The sequence below is a fragment of the Stenella coeruleoalba genome (assembly GCF_951394435.1).
Source record: "Stenella coeruleoalba genome assembly, chromosome: X".
Lineage (NCBI taxonomy): Eukaryota > Metazoa > Chordata > Mammalia > Artiodactyla > Delphinidae > Stenella > Stenella coeruleoalba.
The window spans coordinates 47,788,883-47,810,531 of record NC_137152.1 but is presented as its reverse complement, the minus strand read 5'-3'; the positions used below and the strand labels follow the sequence as shown (position 1 = coordinate 47,810,531).

At 41.3% G+C, this 21,649-nt stretch overlaps 1 protein-coding gene across 4 annotated transcripts in view; it reads left to right on the top strand.

Annotated features, from left to right (window-relative positions):
- Positions 1-455: 455 nt before the first annotated feature.
- ARHGEF9 (Cdc42 guanine nucleotide exchange factor 9) overlaps positions 456-21,649 on the top strand; it is a gene marked incomplete at both ends in the record, with an annotated part of 219,229 nt that continues 198,035 nt past the window's right edge. For all 4 annotated transcript variants that reach the window (XM_079910060.1, XM_079910058.1, XM_079910059.1 and 1 more), the window contains one exon: positions 456-485. In XM_079910060.1, coding sequence (XP_079766186.1) covers positions 456-485 — 30 coding nt within the window. The remainder of the gene's footprint in view (positions 486-21,649) is intronic.

The window sequence follows — 21,649 nt, the reverse complement described above, 5'->3', positions numbered from 1 at the left end:
CAACTTTGGAAAGGACTTTTTGCTGACTCGACACAATTGGGGAGCCCCACAATAAACAGCATCTAACTCCAGCGCAGCCGGAGGCAAGCAGAAGTGGCAGCTGCCTTCTCCTGGGCGGAGGTTATTCACCCACATCCTCTCCGTGCACCCCACCTCCCAGATCTCAAGCCTCAGCAGGGGACAAAGGCAGTCGGTGGGGAGCCCCCCTCCCACGTTTCCCCAGGCCAAGCACCTCGGGAGCTGCGGGGCAGAAAGGCAGAGCCTGCCTGCAGGGATGGAACAACGTGAATGAAGGCGAGGTCCGCAGCGAAGGGGATTGGGCTGTAAGGCTGTGAAGGAGGCGAGGGGGAGGGGGCGCTGGGGCTTTCGCTTGCTCCAGCCCTGCCAGCCCAGCCAGCCCGAGACAACCCGCGCCAGCCACCGGGGCCTTGGAGAAGCCGGACTTCATTAGCACCATGCAGTGGATAAGGGGTGGATCGGGAATGGTGAGTGCACATAACCGCAGCTTCCCCAGCTTGAGCTTCAGTCCCCTAGCCCCACCCCCAGCTCCTTCACCAGCCGCCAGGCAGTGAGCCCCCTAGTCTCTGCCCACCGCCCTCTCCGCTGTCCTTGAGATACCAGCAAGCTTGCTGTGGCCATTTTAGGAGCCCTTGCTTGCCTGCCTGCGAGGAAAGCCCCCTCCCTTCTCCGTCCCCGTTCTTACCACTCCCGAGTGGGGGGGGTCACCTGGAAGACCAGAGAGGCAAGGCGGCTGGTAGAGGGGCTCTCTGGGAGCAGTTAGTCTCGCAGGAGGGTGGGGGGATTGGGGGGTATGGCACGGGGTTGGGAGGGAGGGGTAGTCACAAAGCCTGGGATTGTGGAGGGGGCAGTATGGGAGAGCTGCGTGTATCCCCTTCCTGGGACGAGCCAGAGAGCCATTCTCAGGGAAGCTGCTTGGGGGAGTCCTGAAGCCCTTCCTTGCCTGGGCTGGGGTCACCCTGTCCACACTTCGGGCTTTGTCAAGGAGAGACAGCTACAGAAACTGCCATCCTGGAAATGGATCTGGGCCCCATTCAGTTAGGGGAGCTCCCCCCCCATCCAAGGAGTGTGTGCTTGTGTGTGTGTTTAGTATCATCCTCCAACAGTTCATTGTATGCCATGATGCTCCGTTCTCCACCTGGAGACCTTGGAATGACTTCCTTTGCAGAGAGGAAGTGGTGGCTGCATCTTGATGCCTCTCTGACTCAGCCAGGGGTAGCTCAAGTCTGATCAGGGACTCTGGGGCATGGGAGGCCACAATGCCTTTGTCCTCAGCTGGGAGGCATGGGCAAGAGGGTCTTGGAGGGCAGTTGGGTTGGGTCATCAGGCACTGATGGCAATGCCAGCCCACACTTCTGAACTGCAACCCATAACTTACAGCTGAAGGAAAGTAGCCTGAAGCTGTTGGGCAAAAATTGATCTTTAACTCCTTTTTTTGCTCCCATTCTGGAAAGGAGCAGGGAATCTGGTGTGGGCTATGACTGTATTCAGAGGAGCTGTCCTCTTCCCTTCCTTGCAGTTTCCTTAGACCTCTCTTTCAGTGTTTCTTGAAGTCATTTAGTTTGTATTTGCCAGGACTTCAAGAGACTCTTCTCATATCTCCCTCTTTCCCTGGAGTCCCATAAAGCTATTTCAAATGTTTGTAGAACCAGAAAACCATAGAGCAGGAAAAGACCTTTAAATCCTTGTTGTCCATCCAGGAAAGTTGAGACCCAGAGAGTGGGAGAGACTTGCCCAGCGCCACACAGCTCCATGAAGGCAAAACTGAGTCCAGCAAAGGAGTCTCCTGACTCTCTGTCATTGTCCCTCTCCACTGCTACACAGAATCATCAAATAATGCTGATAAAGGCAGAAAGGAACAAAGAGTCATGATCTTCGTAAAGGACTTCCTTCATGATGAACTAATGCCATGAATTTTGCCTGAATAAAACCCATGACAGTCCTAGTATTTCTAGCAGCAGGGTCTAGGTGAGACCTCCTTCCTCTCCTAAATATATTGTAGTATAGGGGTCCAGAGCCACCCATTGACAACAGATTAAGTTAATGGAGAAATCTGAAGTTTTGCCAATTGTGTGTGAGAAAGGAGAGAGTAACAGAAAACTTGTGGAGACTATCTAATTAAAGAGATTGATGGAGAAATCTCATAATATTTTTAGGAGACTGAAGTAGTGAATATTATATGATGAAAACATTTATTTAACTATTTGCCAGAATTCAAGAGATAGGAGTAGTAAATTCTATTATAGCCTGGAAGGCAGGAAACTTCTAACCTTGGCACTGATGTTTAACAGGAGTGCTTTGAGCCTCAGTTTTCTCACCTATTAAATGGGGCTATTAATGATTACCAAAATTCCTTCCAGGTCTGAGATTCTCAGTGTCCTAGAAGTAAATGTTGGGTAAAATTTAACTAGTGGTTTGTTAGGAAAAAATAGGAGTATATATTTAGCCACAATTTTATAATATGGCTAGTCAAAAGGTCATTGCTCCTTGTTCTTTCATTTGCAAAGCCCTTGAAATCCAGATTGAGCTCTTCATAACAGTGAGTTTTTTTTGTTGAACATTTGACTATTGTAACTGATTGCAAGGGTCACATGTTACACAAAGGTCCTTGAACAGTAAAACATCAGTTGGCATTTTACAGAATAAACTCCATCTCAGTAGACAGTGTTAAAAAATACTGTGAGTTCACTTTTGATGGTAAATTGTTCGGTGTATTTATTCATAGCTTGTGTCTGCAATGGCAGTTTGTGCTGGGTTAGGCAGTATGCCTAGAGTGGAAAGCAAGCTGGTTTCAGAATCACAAGTCTGACATTGAGGGGCCTGGCTTTTACACTTCTCAGCTCTGAAACACTTGACAATTGTCAAACCTCTTCCATTCTCAGTATTCTCACCCATAAAATGGGGACAAGGTAACTTATCTCATAGGATCTATTGAGCTTATTAATTAATTCAACAAAAACCTAGAGTCTACTATGAATTGACACTGATCTAGGTGCTGGGGGCAGCAGTGAACAAAAAGAAATTCTCTGCTCTCATGGATCTTACATTCTGAGGGTCAAGGGAGCTCACTAAACAATTACACAAATGACTACACAATATGTCAGGAGATGCTAAGCTCTAAGAAGAAAAAGAAAATCTGGTAAGAGAATAGGGAGAGATAGGGCTGGGATGATATATTAGATAAATCAGTCAGAGCCTCTCTGACTAAGGAACATTTGAGCAGAGATGTGAAGTGAAGGAACAAGGTCTGTGGGGATGTTTAGGTGAGGAGAGTGCTAGCCATAAGAAACAGCAGAGAGAGAGAGAGCACAGCTGGTTTGTTTAAGAAACACAAGGAGGCCAATGTCCTGGGGACATTTAATCTGAGTGAGATGGGTAGTTTTGAACAGATAGGGAAATAATCTGACTTAAATTTTAAGAGGATAATAGATTGTAGTGGGGCAAAGGAAAGACCTGTGAGGAGGGTCTTAGAATAGTCCAGGCTAGAGGCGATGGTGGCTTAGACCAGGGTGATGATAATCTGTATGAAAGGGCTGTAGTCAGCATTGTAGATGGTCTGTGTCTTTCTCCTTTCTGACCACCCATCCAAATCTTGAATGACTGAGTGTGGAGCTAGAATGAACACAGAGTGGGTGGATGCGTACAAGGGAATTTTGTGTCTATGTCAATGATCCAATGATCTGCTTTGGGCTCCTGGCCTCTAGTGAGGCTAATTGAGGGTTGATTCTGTGTGGATTACCAATGAACCAATCTCTTGCTTTCTGGGATTCTGGAGAATATTAAGTATATTATTAGTACTTTGAAGATATGATACACTTAACATATGTGACATCTGGAATGGCTCATTTTTAATACTCTCTCCTCTATGTGACAAAATTATTTTCAGTAATAATCATGTACTAATCAGTACTAATAATTATTTTATTGATTTGTTTTTTAAATTTTCAAATAATTAACAATGAAAAAGAAGAATAAACTTCAATTTTAAAGATATTCAGATTCAGTAACGTCTCATATATGATCTAAAATGTGTACTTATTGAACAAAAATACTACACTTTACAGTTCATATTATCTTCTCTGTTTTATATTTTAAGCACAAATAAAAACTCCAATTGGTCACATAGATGACAGAATTGAAATAAATTACATTGTCTCTTTGACTTTACAATTGTAGTGCTATCATTGTTTACTTCAAATCTACTATTTAAATTCTGGAACATATAGTGCCAGAAGGATTTGCAGACATGAAATGCACCCAAAGCTACGTTGAATGGTCTTAAACCTTTCCAAAGTAAAATGAACTGAGGGAACACATGTAAAATCTGTGTGTATGTGGGAGAGTGGCAAATGTATAACTGGAATCAGCTGAATCGACTCTGAATCAACTTCCATGTAGAATACAATATTATTAAAGGATAAGTAATCAAATGTAATAATTTGAAACTTTATGTATTGAATATATTACTAAAACTCAGTAATAACAACAATTGTTTAGAGCTTTGACCAACAAAAGATTTTTTTCAAGGAGGAGTATTTTGTTACTGGCATTATTTAAAATTGCTGGCACATAGTGATAATAAAAGTACACTTTGACTTTTAGTCTTAAAAAAATTCTATAGCTAGTACACTATTTCATTGCCTGCACTAAGGGTTTCCTACTCCTATTGCTCCACCCTTGGTATGGCACCGCTTTGGAGAATATGGAATCTTGAACTAATTCCATGCCAAATTTCATGTTACCTATATAAAAGCCACAGCATTTGAGTTGGTGGAAATCTCTGCATAAGTAAGATACAATGACAACTGGTAAGTTTAATGGTTGATTTAATTCTGGTATAAATGACAGAAATCTATTCACACTGGCTTAAAACACACAGGTTTTATTCTTTCACATAAAATAAGTCAGAATATAGGCATATCGGAGCCAATATGGTACCTTCAGAAAGTCTTTAGGGACTTCTCTGCTCCACCATCCTTAGCATTTGTCTTTTATTCTTGAGGCTGCTCCATGATCCAAGATGGGTGTTGAAGCTCCAGAACATTAACATCCACATTCTAGGTAGCATGAAGGGAGGGTAAAAGAGGAGGAAAAGGGCTTAACCCTCCTTTTGAAAGAAGCCTTCCAGGAAGTCCTATTTAATACTTCTCCTTACATCTAATTGGTAGGAACTGAGTCACATGGATGCTCCCAGCTGCAAGGGAAACTTGGAAATGTAGTTATGTAAACTGGCTGGTTATGTGCACAGCTAACAATCAGGGGCAAGGTTTCTGATTCAAAGGAAGAAGGGGTCATTGGAAGACAACCTGCAGTTATTGTTACAGTTAATCCACATGTATGTGTGCCAGTGTAGAAATGCAGAAACTTAGGGCTTGAACTCAGCTTTGGACTATGAGCCACAGCCTGACAGATGTGGCCAATAGTAAAAATACTGTCATCAATCTGGTGAAGTATTAATCAAAACTTGATGTGCCCTAGTCTCCCTTAACTTCCCCCCAGTGACAGTCTTCTTGTGAGACCAAGTGGATGGTGATATCCTTCACAGAGATGGGGAATGTAAAATGAGGAGGAGCATTTATAGAGGGGAAATGACAAGTATAGTCTGAGCCAAGTTGAGTCTGAGATGTTTGAACAGCTTCAAATAGGAGATATCCAATAGGCCAGTTGGTGATCTACATATTGAGCTCAGAGGAAGATTGGGAGGCACTGGTCACAGTTGAAGTTCTGACTGTAGATGAACCACCAAGTAGTTTAAAATACAGATCAGCCTGGGGAAGTGAGGGGTTTAGATCTGTTAGATCAGAATTTGAGCCTTCTCCTTTTTATGGTAGTCTCCTACCCTTGAGCAGACCCAGTCCACTCTGTTATCTACTTTCTGGAATTTCCATGGCAACAGTATAATTTCAGGCTTTACTTTCTACAGTGCTCATGTTGCTTCTGGGCTGCCTCAGCTTTAATGTTCAAGCTGGATGACGTTGGGTATAATTTAGCCTAACTCCTTAGATCAGGGGTCAGCAAACTATAGCCTGATGGCCAAATCCAGCCCACAAACTAAGAATGGTTTTTACATTTCTAAATAGTTGGGAAAAACTCAAAGAAGGACAATATTTTGTGATACACGTATATGAAATTACATGGAAATTTATATGAAATTCAAGTTTCAGTGTCCATAAATAAAGTTTTATTAGAACACAGCCATGCTCATTATACCTTCATGATACAAAGGCAGATTTGAGTAGTTGTGACAGAGACCATATGACCTGCAAAGCCTAAAATACTTATTATTTAGCCCTTTACACAAAAGGTTTGCAGGTCCCCTGCCTCAGAGCCCTAGGGTTACCATGACAGTGCCTCAAGGGAGGGGGGCAGGGGCAGGCAGAAATTTGGGTCTCCCACTTTTGATTTATCCAGAGCACCTGGGTTTTGGCTTCATATGTTAGGTTGTTGCTTACGACTTTGGAAAAGGGTTTTGCTTTCTCTGTGTTCTCCCTACCTCCCACACAAAATGTTTTAATACCACTCATTTTATAGATTGTGAAAACTGAGTCTCAGATAGGGAGGGTGCTTTACCCAAGACCACAAAGTGAGTATAACTGGGAAAAGAATCCCCATATCCAACTATACTTCAATTAAAAATAAAAAAGAAAAGAAACACCCAGAATAATTTTTGACCAAATGTATGGGCACCCTGTGGCCCAGTCAAGTTGATACATAAAATTAACCATCACATAGTCTCACTTATCTTCCCAGTTTGCTGTGAGAATCATATGTGTGAGTGTAGACAGAAAGGGGCTGTGTGAACTTTGTTGTTCTCTACCCATATGGGGAAGAATTATTATTCCTAACAGTACAGAGGGGATATACCCTTGGGTGGGTAGAATATGATCTTTTCTACTGCCCTGAATTCAGCCCTCAGAAGATGAGACCCAACTTTACTCTTCTCTGAGTGCCAAGAGATCCAACAGGAATTTCATTCACAAGGAAATATCACTCCCACCCCAGCCCAAGGCTTCCTGAATTCTCTGCTTGAGGAGGGACTGAAAAAGGCCCCCAAACAGCCCCATGACATGATGAGAGGAGCTTCTTCTTAGCCCGTTGTTTTGAGAAGTTTGCTCATTGTGCTGTTTTTGGTGTGGGGGGGTGTTTTATGTGTGTGTGTGTTAGAATATGACTAGTTCTGCAAGTGATTAAACTGTTCAGTAATGGAAACCAGGCAATGGGGGGAAATAAATGCATTCAGCTAGCTCTAAGAAGTCCTATTGCCATGAGGAAACATTTTGTCAAAGGGCCCGTGTGACATACCAGGGTAGTGACATACCAGGGTAGTGACATTGAAGTTGAGTCAGCTATGTAGGGGAAAAATCCTAACAAATTTGGATTATAATAAAAAATAAAAGATGAGATAGTGAAGTTCGTGGGGAGTTTGAGAGAGGCAACAGGAATTGCATGTGCAAAGTCCTTAAAGTTGAGATAGTTTGGTATGCTTGAGGGATAGAAAGAAGGCCTGTATGGCTGGAGCACAGGCAGAAAAGGAGGCAAGTGGCATGATAGGAAGGCAGAAAGTCAGACAGGGACCAGCTCACATGGGACCTTGTAGGCCCAGGGAGCTTGCAGGCCCAGGGAAGGTGTGTATCAGCTATACTCAAAGACAGTATAGCTCTGTGTTTAATAGCACACTCTCAACCAGACTGCCTAGATTCAAATTCTGACTCTTCCACTTATTAGTTAAGTGACCTTGGACATGTTACCTAACCTTTCTGTACCTCAGTTATGCCCTCTGAAAAATGGGGATAATAATGGTACTATCCATAGTGTTATTGTGAAGACTGATTTATGCTCGCAGTGTGTGTGATAGTGCTGGGCACTGACAAGTGCTATTTATTCTAAGTACAATAGGAAGCATTTGTAGCAGTAGAATGGTGCGATCTGCTTTATGATCTGAGAAGTTGACTTTTGCAGGCTATAGAGAATGGATTGAGGAGGGTGAAAATGGAGATGGCAAGCCCAGTTGAGATACTGCTGCAGAAATGAAGTCACTGGAGCTGAGGAGAGGAGGGCAGATTGGACAACAATTTTGGAGATAGAATCAATGGAAATTGATGCTGGATTGAGTGAGAGAGGTATAGAACAGGGAGGAAATATGGAAGATGGCCCCTAGGTTTCTGGCTCTGCCACTGACTAGCTGTGTGATTTGGGGCAAGGAATTTAACCATTCTAAGCTTTAGTTTCCTTATATATTAGTCAAGGTTCTCCAGAGAAACAGTATCAGCAGGATATGTGTGTGTGTGTGTGTGTGTGTGTGTGTGTGTGTGTGTGTACACACACAGTTGACCCTTGAACAATACAGATTTGAAATATGTGTGTCCACTTATATGTGAATTTTTTTTTCTCCCAAAAATACGGACTGCAGTACTATATGATCCATGGATGTGGAACTGTGGATACAGAGGAGGGCTGTCTGTAAAGTTATAGGTGGATTTTCAATTGTGCTGTTGCTCAGCGCCCTTAACTCCTGCATTGTTCAAGAGTCAACTTTATAAATAAATAAACACACACAACACACACACACAGAGGGTGACAGAGAGACAGGGAGAGGGAGAGAGATTTATTTTAAATAATTGGCTCACGTGATTGTGGAGATGCAAATCCCAAATCTGTAAGGTAGGCCAGCAAGCTGGGAAGAGTTGCAGTCTGAGTCCAAAGGCAGTTTGCTGGCAGAATTCCTTCTTGCTAGAGGGAGGTCAGTCTCTGTTTTATTAAGGTCTTCAACTGATTAGAAGAGGCCCACCCACATTGTGAAGTATAATCTGCTTTACCCACAGTCCACTGATTTAAATGTTGATGTCACCCAAAATAATACCTTCACAGAAATATCCAGAATAATGTTGACCAAATATCTGGGCATTGTGGCCCAGACAAATTGACACATACAATTAACTATCACAACTTATCAGTGAAACTGAAACAATAGTAGTACCTGGTCATTGGTACTATTGTAAATATTAAACTAATCTATGTAAAGCATTTGGTACAGTGTATTTCACATAACAAGGGTTCAATTAATAATCATCTTTATTATTTTAATACAATAATAATCCCTCACTTTTTTTGGTATTTTGCATTTTCAAAGCACCTTCACATATGTGAATTTATGTGGGCATCACAACACTCTTTATACTTAAAAGTTGGGGAAACTAAGACTGGGAGAGATGAAGTATCTTTTCCACACATCTATCTTCAAACAGAGCCAGGATGAGAAATAGATCTGTAATTCTACAGTAGTTCCTTGAGCGTTACTCTCCCTGCTTGCCAGGAGTGGATTTTTGCTTGGTCTCCTTCATTCCAGAGGTAAGGGGTATCAGCAATAAGATCACGAATGCAGTAGGGCTTAAGGATAATAGCTAACATTTACCAAGCCAGCGTTCGCCTTGTGCCAAGCACTGCACTGCTCTAAGTCTTTTGCATGTGTATCTAGTTTAATCTTCCCAACAATCCTATGAGGTAGGCATGAAACTGCCAGGTAGGTTGTGGAAGAGAGCAGGACCCTCAGGCCACATGCTGAGAACTCAAATGACTTTTGCCCCTTCCTCCCTCACCATTATAAATACCAGAGATTGTGAAAACTCAGGGAAGCCATTTGAGTGTTTGTGAGACAAATGTATTTGGGTGTGTAAAGGTCAATGAAGCCTGGCAGAATGCCTTTTGTGTACATAGCAGGCACTCCTGTGAATATTTGTGGAATGGATGAGTGAACTGATGAAGGAGAAGAACCTCAGGCTGCCTGTAGCCAACCATGCCTGAAGCTGGTCATAGAAAAGGCAGAGGCATTTGCAGTAAATGTTCCTTTTTGCAGAGGTAAGATGTCCCTGAACCAGCCAGGCAGTTAGGTGAAGGGAACAGGCTGAAATGGGAAGCTTCAGAAGTCCTTCCTGGGACAATTGCTTAACTAATCCGGATATCAGGTTACTAATATGCAAAATGGGGCCCTTCTCTCTCTCTCTCTCTCTCTCTCTCTCTCTCTCTCTCTCTCCCCCCCTCTCCCTCTCTCGCTCCCTCCCTCCCTCTCTCGCTCCCTCCCTCCCTTCCTCCCTCTCTCTCTCTCCCCCACACACATGCACACAGCCACATAGATATTTCATTCACTTACTTAATAATATTTATTGAGCATCTGCTATGTACCAGGCACTGTCCTAGACACTGAATGGTGAACAAAACGGACAAAAATTCTGTCCTTGTGGAATGGATTTTCTACTAGGGCAGATACATGCTAAGCAAATGATTCCATAAAGCATATACTATGTTCTAAGTGCTAAGGAGAAAAAATACAGCAGGGAAGAGGGATAAGAAGTATGTGTAGGGGGGGTTAAAGTTTTAGTTTCCTATTTCTAGCTGCACTTCCCTCACAAGGTTGCAATGAGGTTGAAATGTGATAAAAGGCCTATTTAAGAAACTGTGAAGTTCTATTTAAATGTAAGCTGCAGTTATTCTTGGGGGATAATTTTTCTTGATCCTTATTTGCTGTTCTCTTTTCCATCATCAGTTCAGTAAGAGTTCTGGTCTAGAGGACAAGAAACTCGGGTTATAGTCCTGGCCCTGGCCTGACAGTTTATTAAAAATCCCAAATATATAGAACATTAAAGATTCTAAAGTACTTTTCCAAGAACTGGGTTTTCTGGCTTTAAATTATTTGTTCTTTCCATTCTCCCACGAAGTGATGAGAGCTAAGTCACTTTCCTTCTGAGAAGTAGAGTATTCCCCTTATGTAAAGTGGGAACTATTACCCCTCACTCCTTGCCAGCCTTCTGGGGCTGTTGTGAGGTGCAAACCAGATAATATCATAAAATGAGGCTGTAAGTGCCGTTTGCTGTGATCTGGAGAATGGGTACTCCTGCTTAAGTGACTTATTTTGTACTTCATAAACTGGTTATATGTATGAAGGGGGGAGAGTGAGCCTTCAGGACTGAGTGCAACTTTCTTTCCTTTCACAGAAGCTGCTAAGGATAGCAGAGGAATCAATGAACCTCAGCACCTCCTAGAAATAAGAACACTTATACAGAAACATTTAGCATCTCATGATGGAGTGGCAACCACTGGTGTGCAGCCCCTTTTCGCCACTCTGCTTTAGAGAAGTGGGAACCAGGACTAATCTTCTGACATTTAATACAGAAGTGACTCATGACTTTTAAAGACCTCCACTTGCTGCTTAGATATGACCTCATTCAGAATGCTGGAGGTGAGGTGGGGAGCATTGAATAAGTAGAATCTTCATTTAGTATCCCCCTCACCTTTTTCTACTATAACAATTCTTCTTTTCTTAACCAAATGTTTTAATTCATAGAGCACTTTCAAATTCATGATTTCATCATCTTTTTGGTAGGCATTATTTGTTTCTTCTATTTATAGATGAGGAAACTGAGGCTCAGAAAATATAGTTTTTGCCTAAAGTTGGGGGCAAAGATAATATTCAAACTCTCGAATAATAGTAATTGTTATCATTTACTGAGCATTACTATGTGCCAGGCATTGTTCTAAGCACTTTACATGTATTCACTCATTAAATCCTCACCAAGAACCATAAGAATCTCCCTGTTTTTCATGTGAGAAAACTGCAGTACTGAGAGTCTGGGGCTTGCTTAAAGTGAAGGGCAGAATGAGTACCAGGGCATTATACCATTCTCCCCATTTTAAAGATGAGAAAAGTGAGACTCAAAAACATTAAGTAACGTGCTCAAGGTCATACAACCAGCAATTGTCAGAACTAAGGTTGAAACTCAGCAAGCTGACTCTAATCCCTGTGTTCTGAACTCTCAAGCTATACTGCTTCCTTCTAAGTGTAGGGCTCTTTGTAATCGGGTTAATTGAAGCAGAGAGAAAGAGAAAGGGGGAGGGAGCTTATTAAGATCACAAAGCATATTTAACATTTTTAAAATTTAATTTTTAATGAATAGAACAGTCATATGGTTTAAAAAATCAAACTATTAATATGTATACAATGGATGACCCCTATCCACCCAGGTTCCCCCATTAGAGTTCACCAGAATTTCTTTATGCAGATATAAGCAGATACAAAAATATTTTCTTATTTTCTTTCTTTTTCACCCCCAAAATCACACATTTTATATACTATTCAGCATATTTCTTTTTACTTCCTTTATTGAAGTATAATCAACTTACAACATTTTGTTAGTTTCAGGTGTACAACATAGTGATCCAATATTCTTATACTTTACAAAGTGATCACAACAGTAAGTCTAGTTACCATCTGCCACCATACAATTTAATAATGTTACAATATTATTGACTATATTCACTATGCTGTACATTACATCACCATGACATTTATTTTATAACTGAAAGTTTGTGCCTCTTAATCTCCCTCACCTATTTCACTCATCCCCTCCCCCCTCCCCTCTCCACCCTCCGACAATCACCAGTTTTTTTCTCTGTATCTATGAGTCTGTTTCTGTTTTGTTATGTTTGCTCATTTGTTTGTTTTTTAGATTCCACATATAAGTGAAATCATACAGTATTTTTCTTTCTCTGTCTGACTTATTTCACTTAGCATAATACCCTCTAGGTCCAACCATGTTGTCACAAATGGCAAGATTCCATTTTTTCATGGCTGAGTAATATTCCCCATTTTCTTTATCAGTCCATCTATTGATGGACACTTTAGGTTGATTCCATATCTTGGCTCTTCTAAATAATGCTGCAATGAATATAGGGGTGCATATATCTCTTCAAATCAGTGCTTTTTTTTCTTTGGGTGTATACCCAGAAGTGAAATTGCTGGGCCACATAGAAGTTCTATTTTTAATTTTTTGAGGAACTTTTTCCTATAGTGGCTTTACCAATTTACATTCCCACCAACAGTGCACAAGGATTCCCTCTTCTCCACATCCTTGCCAACAGTGTCAGTTGTTGTCTTTTTGACTACAGTCATTCTGACAACTGTGAGGTGATATCTCACTGTGGTTTTGATTTTCATTTCCCTGATGATTAGTGATGTTGAGCATCTTTTCATGTATCTGTGAACCATCTGTATGTGTTCTTTGGAAAAATGTCCATTTAGGTCCTCTGCCCATTTTTCAATCAAGTTGGTTTTTTTTTTTTTGATATTGAGTCTTGTGAGTACTTTGTATATTTTTATATTAACCCCTTATCAGATATATAATTTACAAATATCTTCTCCCATTCAGTAGGCTGCCTTTTCGTTTTGTTGATAGTTCCTTCACTGCACAAAAGCTTTTCAGTTTCATGTAGCCTCATTTGTTTATTTTTGCATTTGTTTCCCTTGCCTGAGGAGACATCTCCAAGAAAATATAGCTGAGACTGATGCCAAAGAGCATACCACCTATGTTTTCTTCTAAAATTTTTATGGTTTTAGGTCTTACATTCAAGTCTTTAATCCATTTTGAGTTTATTTTGGTATATGGTGTGAGAAAGTAGTCCAGTTTGATTCTTTTACACGTAAATGTCTAGTTCTCCCAGAAACATTTTGAAGAGGCTGTTGTTTTCCCCATTGTATATTCTTACTTCCTTTGTTGTAGGTGAATTAACTATATAAACGTCGGCTTATTTCTGGGCTCTCCAATATATTCCATTGATGTATGTGTTTTTATGCCAGCACCATACTGTTTTGATGACTGTAGCTTTGTAGTATAGTTTTAAGTCAGGGAGTGTGATACCTCCAGCTTTGTTCTTTTTCTCTCAAGATTGTTTTGGGTATTTAGAGTCTTTTGTGTTTCCATACAAATTTTAGAATTATTTGTTCTAGTTCTGTGAAAAATGCCATTGGTTTTTTTGTTTGTTTGTTTGTTTGTTTTTGTGGTACACGGGCCTCTCACTGTGGTGGCCTTGCCCGTTGCGGAGCACAGGCTCCGGACGCACAGGCTCAGCCGCTATGGTCACGGGCCCAGCTGCTCCACGGCATGTGGGATCTTCTCGGACCGGGGCACGAACCTGTGTCCCCTGCATCGGCAGACGGACTCTCAACCACTGCGCCACCAGGGAAGCCCTAGCCATTGGTATTTTGATAGGGATTGAATTGAATCTGTAGATTGCCTTGGATAATAGTAACCATATTAATTCTGCATATTTCTTTTTTGCACATAATGTATCTTTGAGATCTCTCCATATCAGTCCACAGAGAGCTTCAGAAGTCTCATCTTGGCCCTCACAAATCTCTACAAGCCTCTATCCATCTGTGTATCCTGCACACATCTTTTCTTTACCAATCTTTGGTAGTGTCCAACTCTCTTTACATCTTCACTCAGAGCCTCACTTCTAGACTACCTTGGACTTCTACAGAAAATACAGTTCCTAAGTCAAATCCTTAGACTCCCTCTGACACATAATCTAGCATCTTACAAACTCCCTAGTTGAACTAACCCCCTCCTCTCCTACTGCAGTTTCAACTTATTCCTATCATCTACCTACCTACCTACCAATCTACCTGCTTATCTATGTAATGCTTGTCAGGCATCTAATCTGAGCAAAACTCCATGTTTAATTTGATGATGAATGCTTAGTGTCCTTACTGCTCAGCAGTTTTCAGTTTAAATGAAGCCTGTAAATAAATAAACTTGGACATAGGAGTCAGAAGGGTAGCTGGTTGAATGAGTCATGAGGCCCCAAAATGGAACTGTCCAGGAGATTAGGCTCCAAAACTAAACACTAGTCCTCAGGGAAGCATTCACTGCCCATCCCAACCTTGAATTGATGTATTATTGGGTTTGGCTTTCCCAGAAAGATACCGAGCCTGATATGAAAGCATTGTACTTCCTCTGAAGGGGCTTTTAGACTCGCTGCTCTTTTCCAACCAGTCTTTTCTAACCTGAGTAGAGGCAGGTTGTTTGACCCACTAGTTTGCTTGAAATAGAACTGCAATAAGCACCTCCCCCACCACCCCAAAAAGAGAGAAAGAAATAGGCCTGAAATAGATGCATGCAAAGGAACTGGAGGAAATTGTTGTTCCTGGTTATTTATTCAGAGATGTATTCAGTCTTTGGACACAGGAGGGTGGTATAGGCAATTTTTCTTGAGGGAAGGGCTTCCTTCTTAGTGGCGGTCTAGAATGGCTTCTGCCAACAAGGAACAGAAAACCAAAGAGGTCCTGAAATTCTCAGCCTGTAATCTGGAACTTTCAGTCCCTTTTGGAGAAGTTCTGACTAACAAAGGCCCTTGGGGGAGGGGAGGCAGTGCAAAGGTTGGTATTCACAGGCCACAGCAGAGAATAATTCCATGATACATTTCCTCTATGTCCTACATTGTGAATCAGCAGGACTGTGCTTTGGTCTTCATTCATTCATTTAGCATTTAGTTATTTAATCATTTAAAAAATATTTATTGAATTCCAAGCACTGTTCTAGGTGCTAGAGATACAGCAATGAACAAAACAGTCTCTACCGTCATGGAGCTTACACTTTATAAAGGGAGAAAATAAACAAATAAACCAATAATTATATAAAATTTCAGGGCTAGAAAGAAAAGCAGGATAATGGAATAGAGAGTGATGGTGTGGTTCAGTTTTAGAGAGGGTGGTCAGGGATGGACTCCTTTTGAAGAGATGTAATTAGAGCTAAACTTCTAGATAGCTAGGAGAAAAGTCCTCAGGCAGAGTCAAATTCTTAGTCCTATGTCTTATTTTCCCCATAAAATGCCACCCCCACAAGCACACAGTTATATGCAACTTTATTCTTTAACTTAAGCTAATCATTCATCACCCTTTCCTCAGAGTACCCCACTTGGGACCAACTCCAGGCCTGCCACAACTTGGGCAAGGCTGTTGAAATTTTAAAACAACCAATGCTTTATTTTAAGTTACAACTGAAAACAAGTCATAGACTTTTGAGTTTTAAGGAAGTTTAAGGACTTGTTTGAGGTCATACGATTACCAAGAAGCAGAGGCTGGATTTACATCCAAAAGTTTTAGCTTTTCTTCCACTGCTTATTTCACTTTGCCATGAGCTTCTCAAGGCATTGTGGGGGCACAGCAGCACATGCAAGTATCAGCCATTTTAGGTGAACATGAGTTCACAGGTAGCTCTTCCTAAGGTCCAGTGTTTAGAATAAGGGAGGTGACAGTCACTCCCACCTGGATATGTATTCTTAGGGATGTGTGGACAAACTGACAAGCAACCAGCCTGGGGAGGGGACTGTAAACCATGCCATAAGTGGAAGAGCTTAAAGAAATGGTCATGTTTATCTTGGAAAACAAATGTGTGTGTGTGTGTGTGTGTGTGTGTGTGTGTGTGTGTGTGTGTAAGGTGGGCGTTCAGGAGGAATAAGAGTTTGAACCCATGATAGATGTCTTCAAACACTTAAGAAGACTATTGCTTAGAAGGATAGACCTTTTTTGCATTGCCCAGAGGATAGCACTCTAACAAATGGACAGAAACCATAGTATAGTGAATTTTAGCTCAAAATGAATAATGGCTTTGGAAGTTTCAGGGTGAGTTCTTTTTTGTTACTGAAAATATTCCAGTGGCTGCTGAACAAAACTCATCAGAGAGAGTGGAGAAAAAAAGGTGGGCTTTGGAAATAGATCTCAGTTTAAACCTTGCAATTGCTACATCCTACTTGTATGTCTATGAGCAAATGATGTAAACATTCTTAACCTTAGTTTTCTACTCTTTAAAATAACAATAACAATTACTTCTTTTCAGGCTTCTGGGAAGAATTAAATAAAATGACATGTTGAAAAACCTAGCACCATGCTCGCCCAAAGTAGATGGTTCCTCCTCCCCCTCCACTCCCCCTACCCCATCACATATACTGTAGAGAGAATTCCTACAAAGGGAGGTTGGAAGGAAATAACCTTTTTTTCCCCATTTCAAGTATGAAATTCTATGATTTGTTCTATAATCATCAGCAACAACTTTATTCATTATCTGATTGTGCTTAGGATATTTTACTGTATGACATTGAAATTGTGTGTTTGTGACTCTTTTCCCTACTAGACTGTAAGTTTCCCGAGAGGCTCTCTGTACCCCTTAGCTGTCAAAATAACTGCTTATTGAATTTAACTGATTTGGGGGGTGTGGTGATCTCTGTGCTGAATAACTGAACTATCCAAGAGTTCCTGTCCTCAAGGAACTGATTCTCCTAAACAGAGCTGACATTCATGAATGTGCAAGAGCATCTAGTCATATAGGTAACCAAGAACATGAACAGACAGGATTCAATATCTTCAGGCTGCCTGTGGCAAATATCAGGGATTATCAGGTGGCTGAGGTGGGAGTTGGATGGCAAATAAGCGAGTAGCAGTAGGGGTCAGGACAAAATGTGAAGCATTCCTTGGGTGTGCTTCCTGATAGAAGTGGGGCTTTGGGAGCTGTTTGAACCATGAGGGGCAAAGAACAACCAGGTATTGGCTTTTCCCTGAGAGAAGGCAAATATTTAAGACCTAGATATCTTATACCTGGGTGGCAGGCCACTGGGACTCCAGTCAGGACATTGAAACAGTTTATTCCTGTGACCCAGGAGACATCATGTCAGATGCTATTGGAAGGTGGAACATGTGTCACCTAGTGGCATTTATACAGCATAGTGTTGAAAAACATAGGCTCTAGAGCCAGACTGGGTTGGGTTTGCATCTGGGCGCTACCACTGACTAGCCATGTGACCTTGGGCAAGTTATTTAAACACTATGCCTCAGTCCCCTCACCTGTAAAATAAGGAAGATAATAGTATCTTCCTCATAGGGTTGTTGTGAGAATTAAAATAATTAATATATGTAAAGGGCTTAGAACAGTGCTCAGAGTAAGCACTCTATAAGTGTTAACTATTATTATTATTATCTAATGAGGGCCCTTTGGATCCTGAGAAATATACTGGATGCTTATAGTAATTTCAATGTGAATTTGGGAACATTTATATTCCAGACTATCTCATGGAGTGATTAGCTCCTCAGCAGTGGCTGTGATAGAAATAGTGATAGCATCTGGCTCAAAGAGATGAAAGAACTTTCCACCAACTGAGATTGTCCCAAAGACTAACAGGTTGTCTTAGGAGAGAGGAACCTCACCATTGTTGTGTGTGTTGGACCTAAAACTGGATGAGGATGTTGCAGAAAAGATTGAAGGATGGAATTGGGGTTTTGCTATACCAAGAGATTCTGTGATTCCTTGATACTTAGCAAGCAGAAGGGCTGCCTTTGAGGTTGGGGCAGTGCTTTTTTATTTTTTAACTTTTTATTTTATATTGAAGTATAGTTGATTAACAATGTTGTGTTAGTTTCACGCGTACAGCAAAGTGATTCAGTCATACATATACGTGTATCTATTCTTTTTCGAATTATTTTCCCAATTAGGTTATTACAGAATATTGAGCAGAGTTCCCTGTGCTATACGGTAGATCCTTGTTGGTTATCCTTTTTTTTTAGACATCCAGAATAAATTTTAATACAACTATTAAAGTGACTATTAATGTTATTCCAGTATATGCCAAACTGATCACTAAGATGTTGATAGCTTTTCTACATTAGTTTGCTAAGGCAGCCACAACAAAGTACTGCAGACTGGGTGATTAAACAACAGAAATGTATATTCTCACAGTTCTGAGCCTGAGTTCAAGGTGTTGGCAGGGTTGGTTTCTTTTGAGGCCTCTCTCCATGGCTTGCAGATGGCCGCCTTCTTGCTTTGTGTTCATATGGTCAGCTCTCTGTGGATACACCTGTTGGTGGGGCAGTGCTTCTTGAAATGTGGGAGCCTCATCTAATTTTTTGAAATTGTGAACAGAGTTGAATGGTCACCTTATGCAGAAAGCTAACTGCAAATAGGCTGGGATCAAATGTCATGTTCCAAAGTCTAAAATCTCTCAGAAGTACTTTTGAGATTCAAGAAATAAGAGTTTTGGTTTCTGCTCTGCCAGCAATTAGTTGTGTAATCTTGTGTAGCTTACTTTCATTCTCTGGGCTTCAGTTTCCTAACCTAGAACATGAGGGTTTAGAGTACATTTTCTCTGAGGTCTCATCATGTCTTGCCTTCTGTGGTTGGAAGCTATAATTCTCTGAGAAGAAACAAGTGGATGAAGGAGACGTTCGTGCATTCACAGATGTTTATGAAGCACCTGCTAAGTGTCAGGCAAAGGACACCAGATTGACAAAGCATTGTATACCATGCTGCAGAATTTCCCTTAAAGGCAGTGGGGAGCCATGGAAGGCCTTTGAGCAGAGGAGCTGTATAAGCCAGGGTTCAGCTGCAGAAATTAAATTGGTCTAGTTTTTTCAGCAGAGTTTTAATATAGAAAGTTGGGTGCTTACAAAATTTGTTGAAGGGCTGAAGGGGCAAGGTTTAGACTGGGCCTCCAGGAATGACTCCCAGAACAACACCACAGGAGCTGTTTTTTCTGCCACGAGCAGGAAGGTGAGGCATCAGGAGTTTTGGGAACACTCCACCTGATTTGAAATCTAGGAATTAGGAATCTGCCACTGCCTTAACTATTTTTTTTTAACATTTTTATTGGGGTATAATTGCTTTACAATGGTGTGTTAGTTTCTGCTTTATAACAAAGTGAATCAGTTATACATATACATATGTTCCCATATCTCTTCCCTCTTGCGTCTCCCTCCCTCCCCCCTCCCTATCCCACCCCTCCAGGCTGTCACAAAGCACTGAGCTGATCTCCCTGTGCTATGTGGCTGCTTCCCACTAGCTATCTACCTTACGTTTGGTAGTGTATATATGTCCATGCCTCTCTCTCACTTTGTCACAGCTCACCCTTCCCCCTCCCCATATCCTCAAGTCTGTTCTCTAGTAGGTCTGTGGCTTTATTCCTGTCTTACCCCTAGGTTCTTCATGACATTTTTTCCCTTAAATTCCATATATATGTGTTAGCATACGGTATTTGTCTTTCTCTTTCTGACTTACTTCACTCTGTATGACAGACTCTAGGTCTATCCACCTCATTACAAATACCTCGATTTCATTTCTTTTTATGGCTGAGTAATATTCCATCATATATATGTGCCACATCTTCTTTATGCATTCATCTGAAGATGGGCAGTTAGGTTGTTTCCATCTCTGGGCTATTGTAAATAGAGCTGCAATGAACATTTTTGTACATGACTCTTTTTGAATTATGGTTTTCTCAGGGTATATGCCCAGTAGTGGGATTGCTGGGTCATATGGTAGTTCTATTTGTAGTTTTTTAAGGAACCTCCATACTGTTCTCCATAGTGGCTGTACCAATTCACATTCCCACCAGCAGTGCAAGAGTGTTCCCTTTTGTCCACACCCTCTCCAGCATTTATTGTTTGTAGATTTTTTGATGATGGCCATTCTGACTGGTGTGAGATGATATCTCATTGTAGTTTTGATTTGCATTTCTCTAATGATTAATGATGTTGAGCATTCTTTCATGTGTTTGTTGGTATTCTGTATATCTTCTTTGGAGAAATGTCTATTTAGGTCTTCTACCCATTTTTTGGGTTGGTTTGTTTGTTTTTTTGTTATTGAGCTGCATGAGCTGCTTGTAAATTTTGGAAATTAATCCTTTGTCAGTTGCTTCATTTGCAAATATTTTCTCCCATTCTGAGGATTGTCTTTTGGTCTTGTTTATGGTTTCCTTTGCTGTGCTGCCTTAACTATTGACTAGAGTAACATTATGCCTTCCAAATCCTCAGTGGCAAAATAAATAAATAAATAAATAATTTTAAAAGTCTCATTCCCTGCTTGTACAAAGACACAAAGCCAGTGTCCAGATACTGGGACCTATGGAAATGTAGCACGGCTGCAGAAAACCCTAAACCCCCACCACTCTATCTGCCATCAGAAACAGCAGAAGTATGGTTTCTGCATCATCACTTTTCTTCCAAATATTGTGCATATGCATATGATTGGCAGAAATAAATAACATCCAGAGCACTGGATGCAAAGGAGTCTGAGAAATGACAGGTTGTTGTTGTTGTTGTAGTTTTTGGTTTTTAGCTTTTCAGCAATATAGGGAGGCAAGCTAGAAGGGGGGTGCATGGATCCACAGCAACCAATATATAGTATCCACCATAGAATTGATAAGAGCAGAACTGCTTTTGAAATAGATAATTTGTTCAGGAGAGTAGAAGCTGAATTGGGGAGAGAGAGCTGCGCAAGAGACCACAGTGCTGGCAGCAGGGAGAGAGAGCGAGGATACATTCCTTAAAGAGAAAGAGAATCATCGAGACTTAGAGACTGGTTGGCTAGTAGCAAGGTGAGGGAGAAGCAAGACCTATGAATACCTCCTTGGTTTTAGGTTAGTTCTGTGTGCGACATTCCTAAGGGACAGGGATCTCAGGGGAAGGAGGAAGCTGGCAGGGGTGGGAGAAGATGACTTCACTTTTGGACTTATCAAGTCTGAGATTCTTGTGAGATATTCAGGAGGAGATGTCCAGAAGGCAGCTGGAGATTCATCTCTGGAGTTCAAGAGAGCTACCTAGGAGTTATCAGCAGAGAGTTGTAAGCTCCCTGCAGGCAAGGACTTATATCTGTTTTATTCCCCCACTGGTGTCCTGTAACTTTGTTGAAAGGAGGTATATCAGTGTGTAATGTAGGTGGTAGGTAGTTAAAGCCTTGGGAATGGATAGGTCCATCATTCAGTGCAAGTATGGAATGAGAAAAAAAGGGGGCTGAGATTAGAAGAACCTTGAGAAATC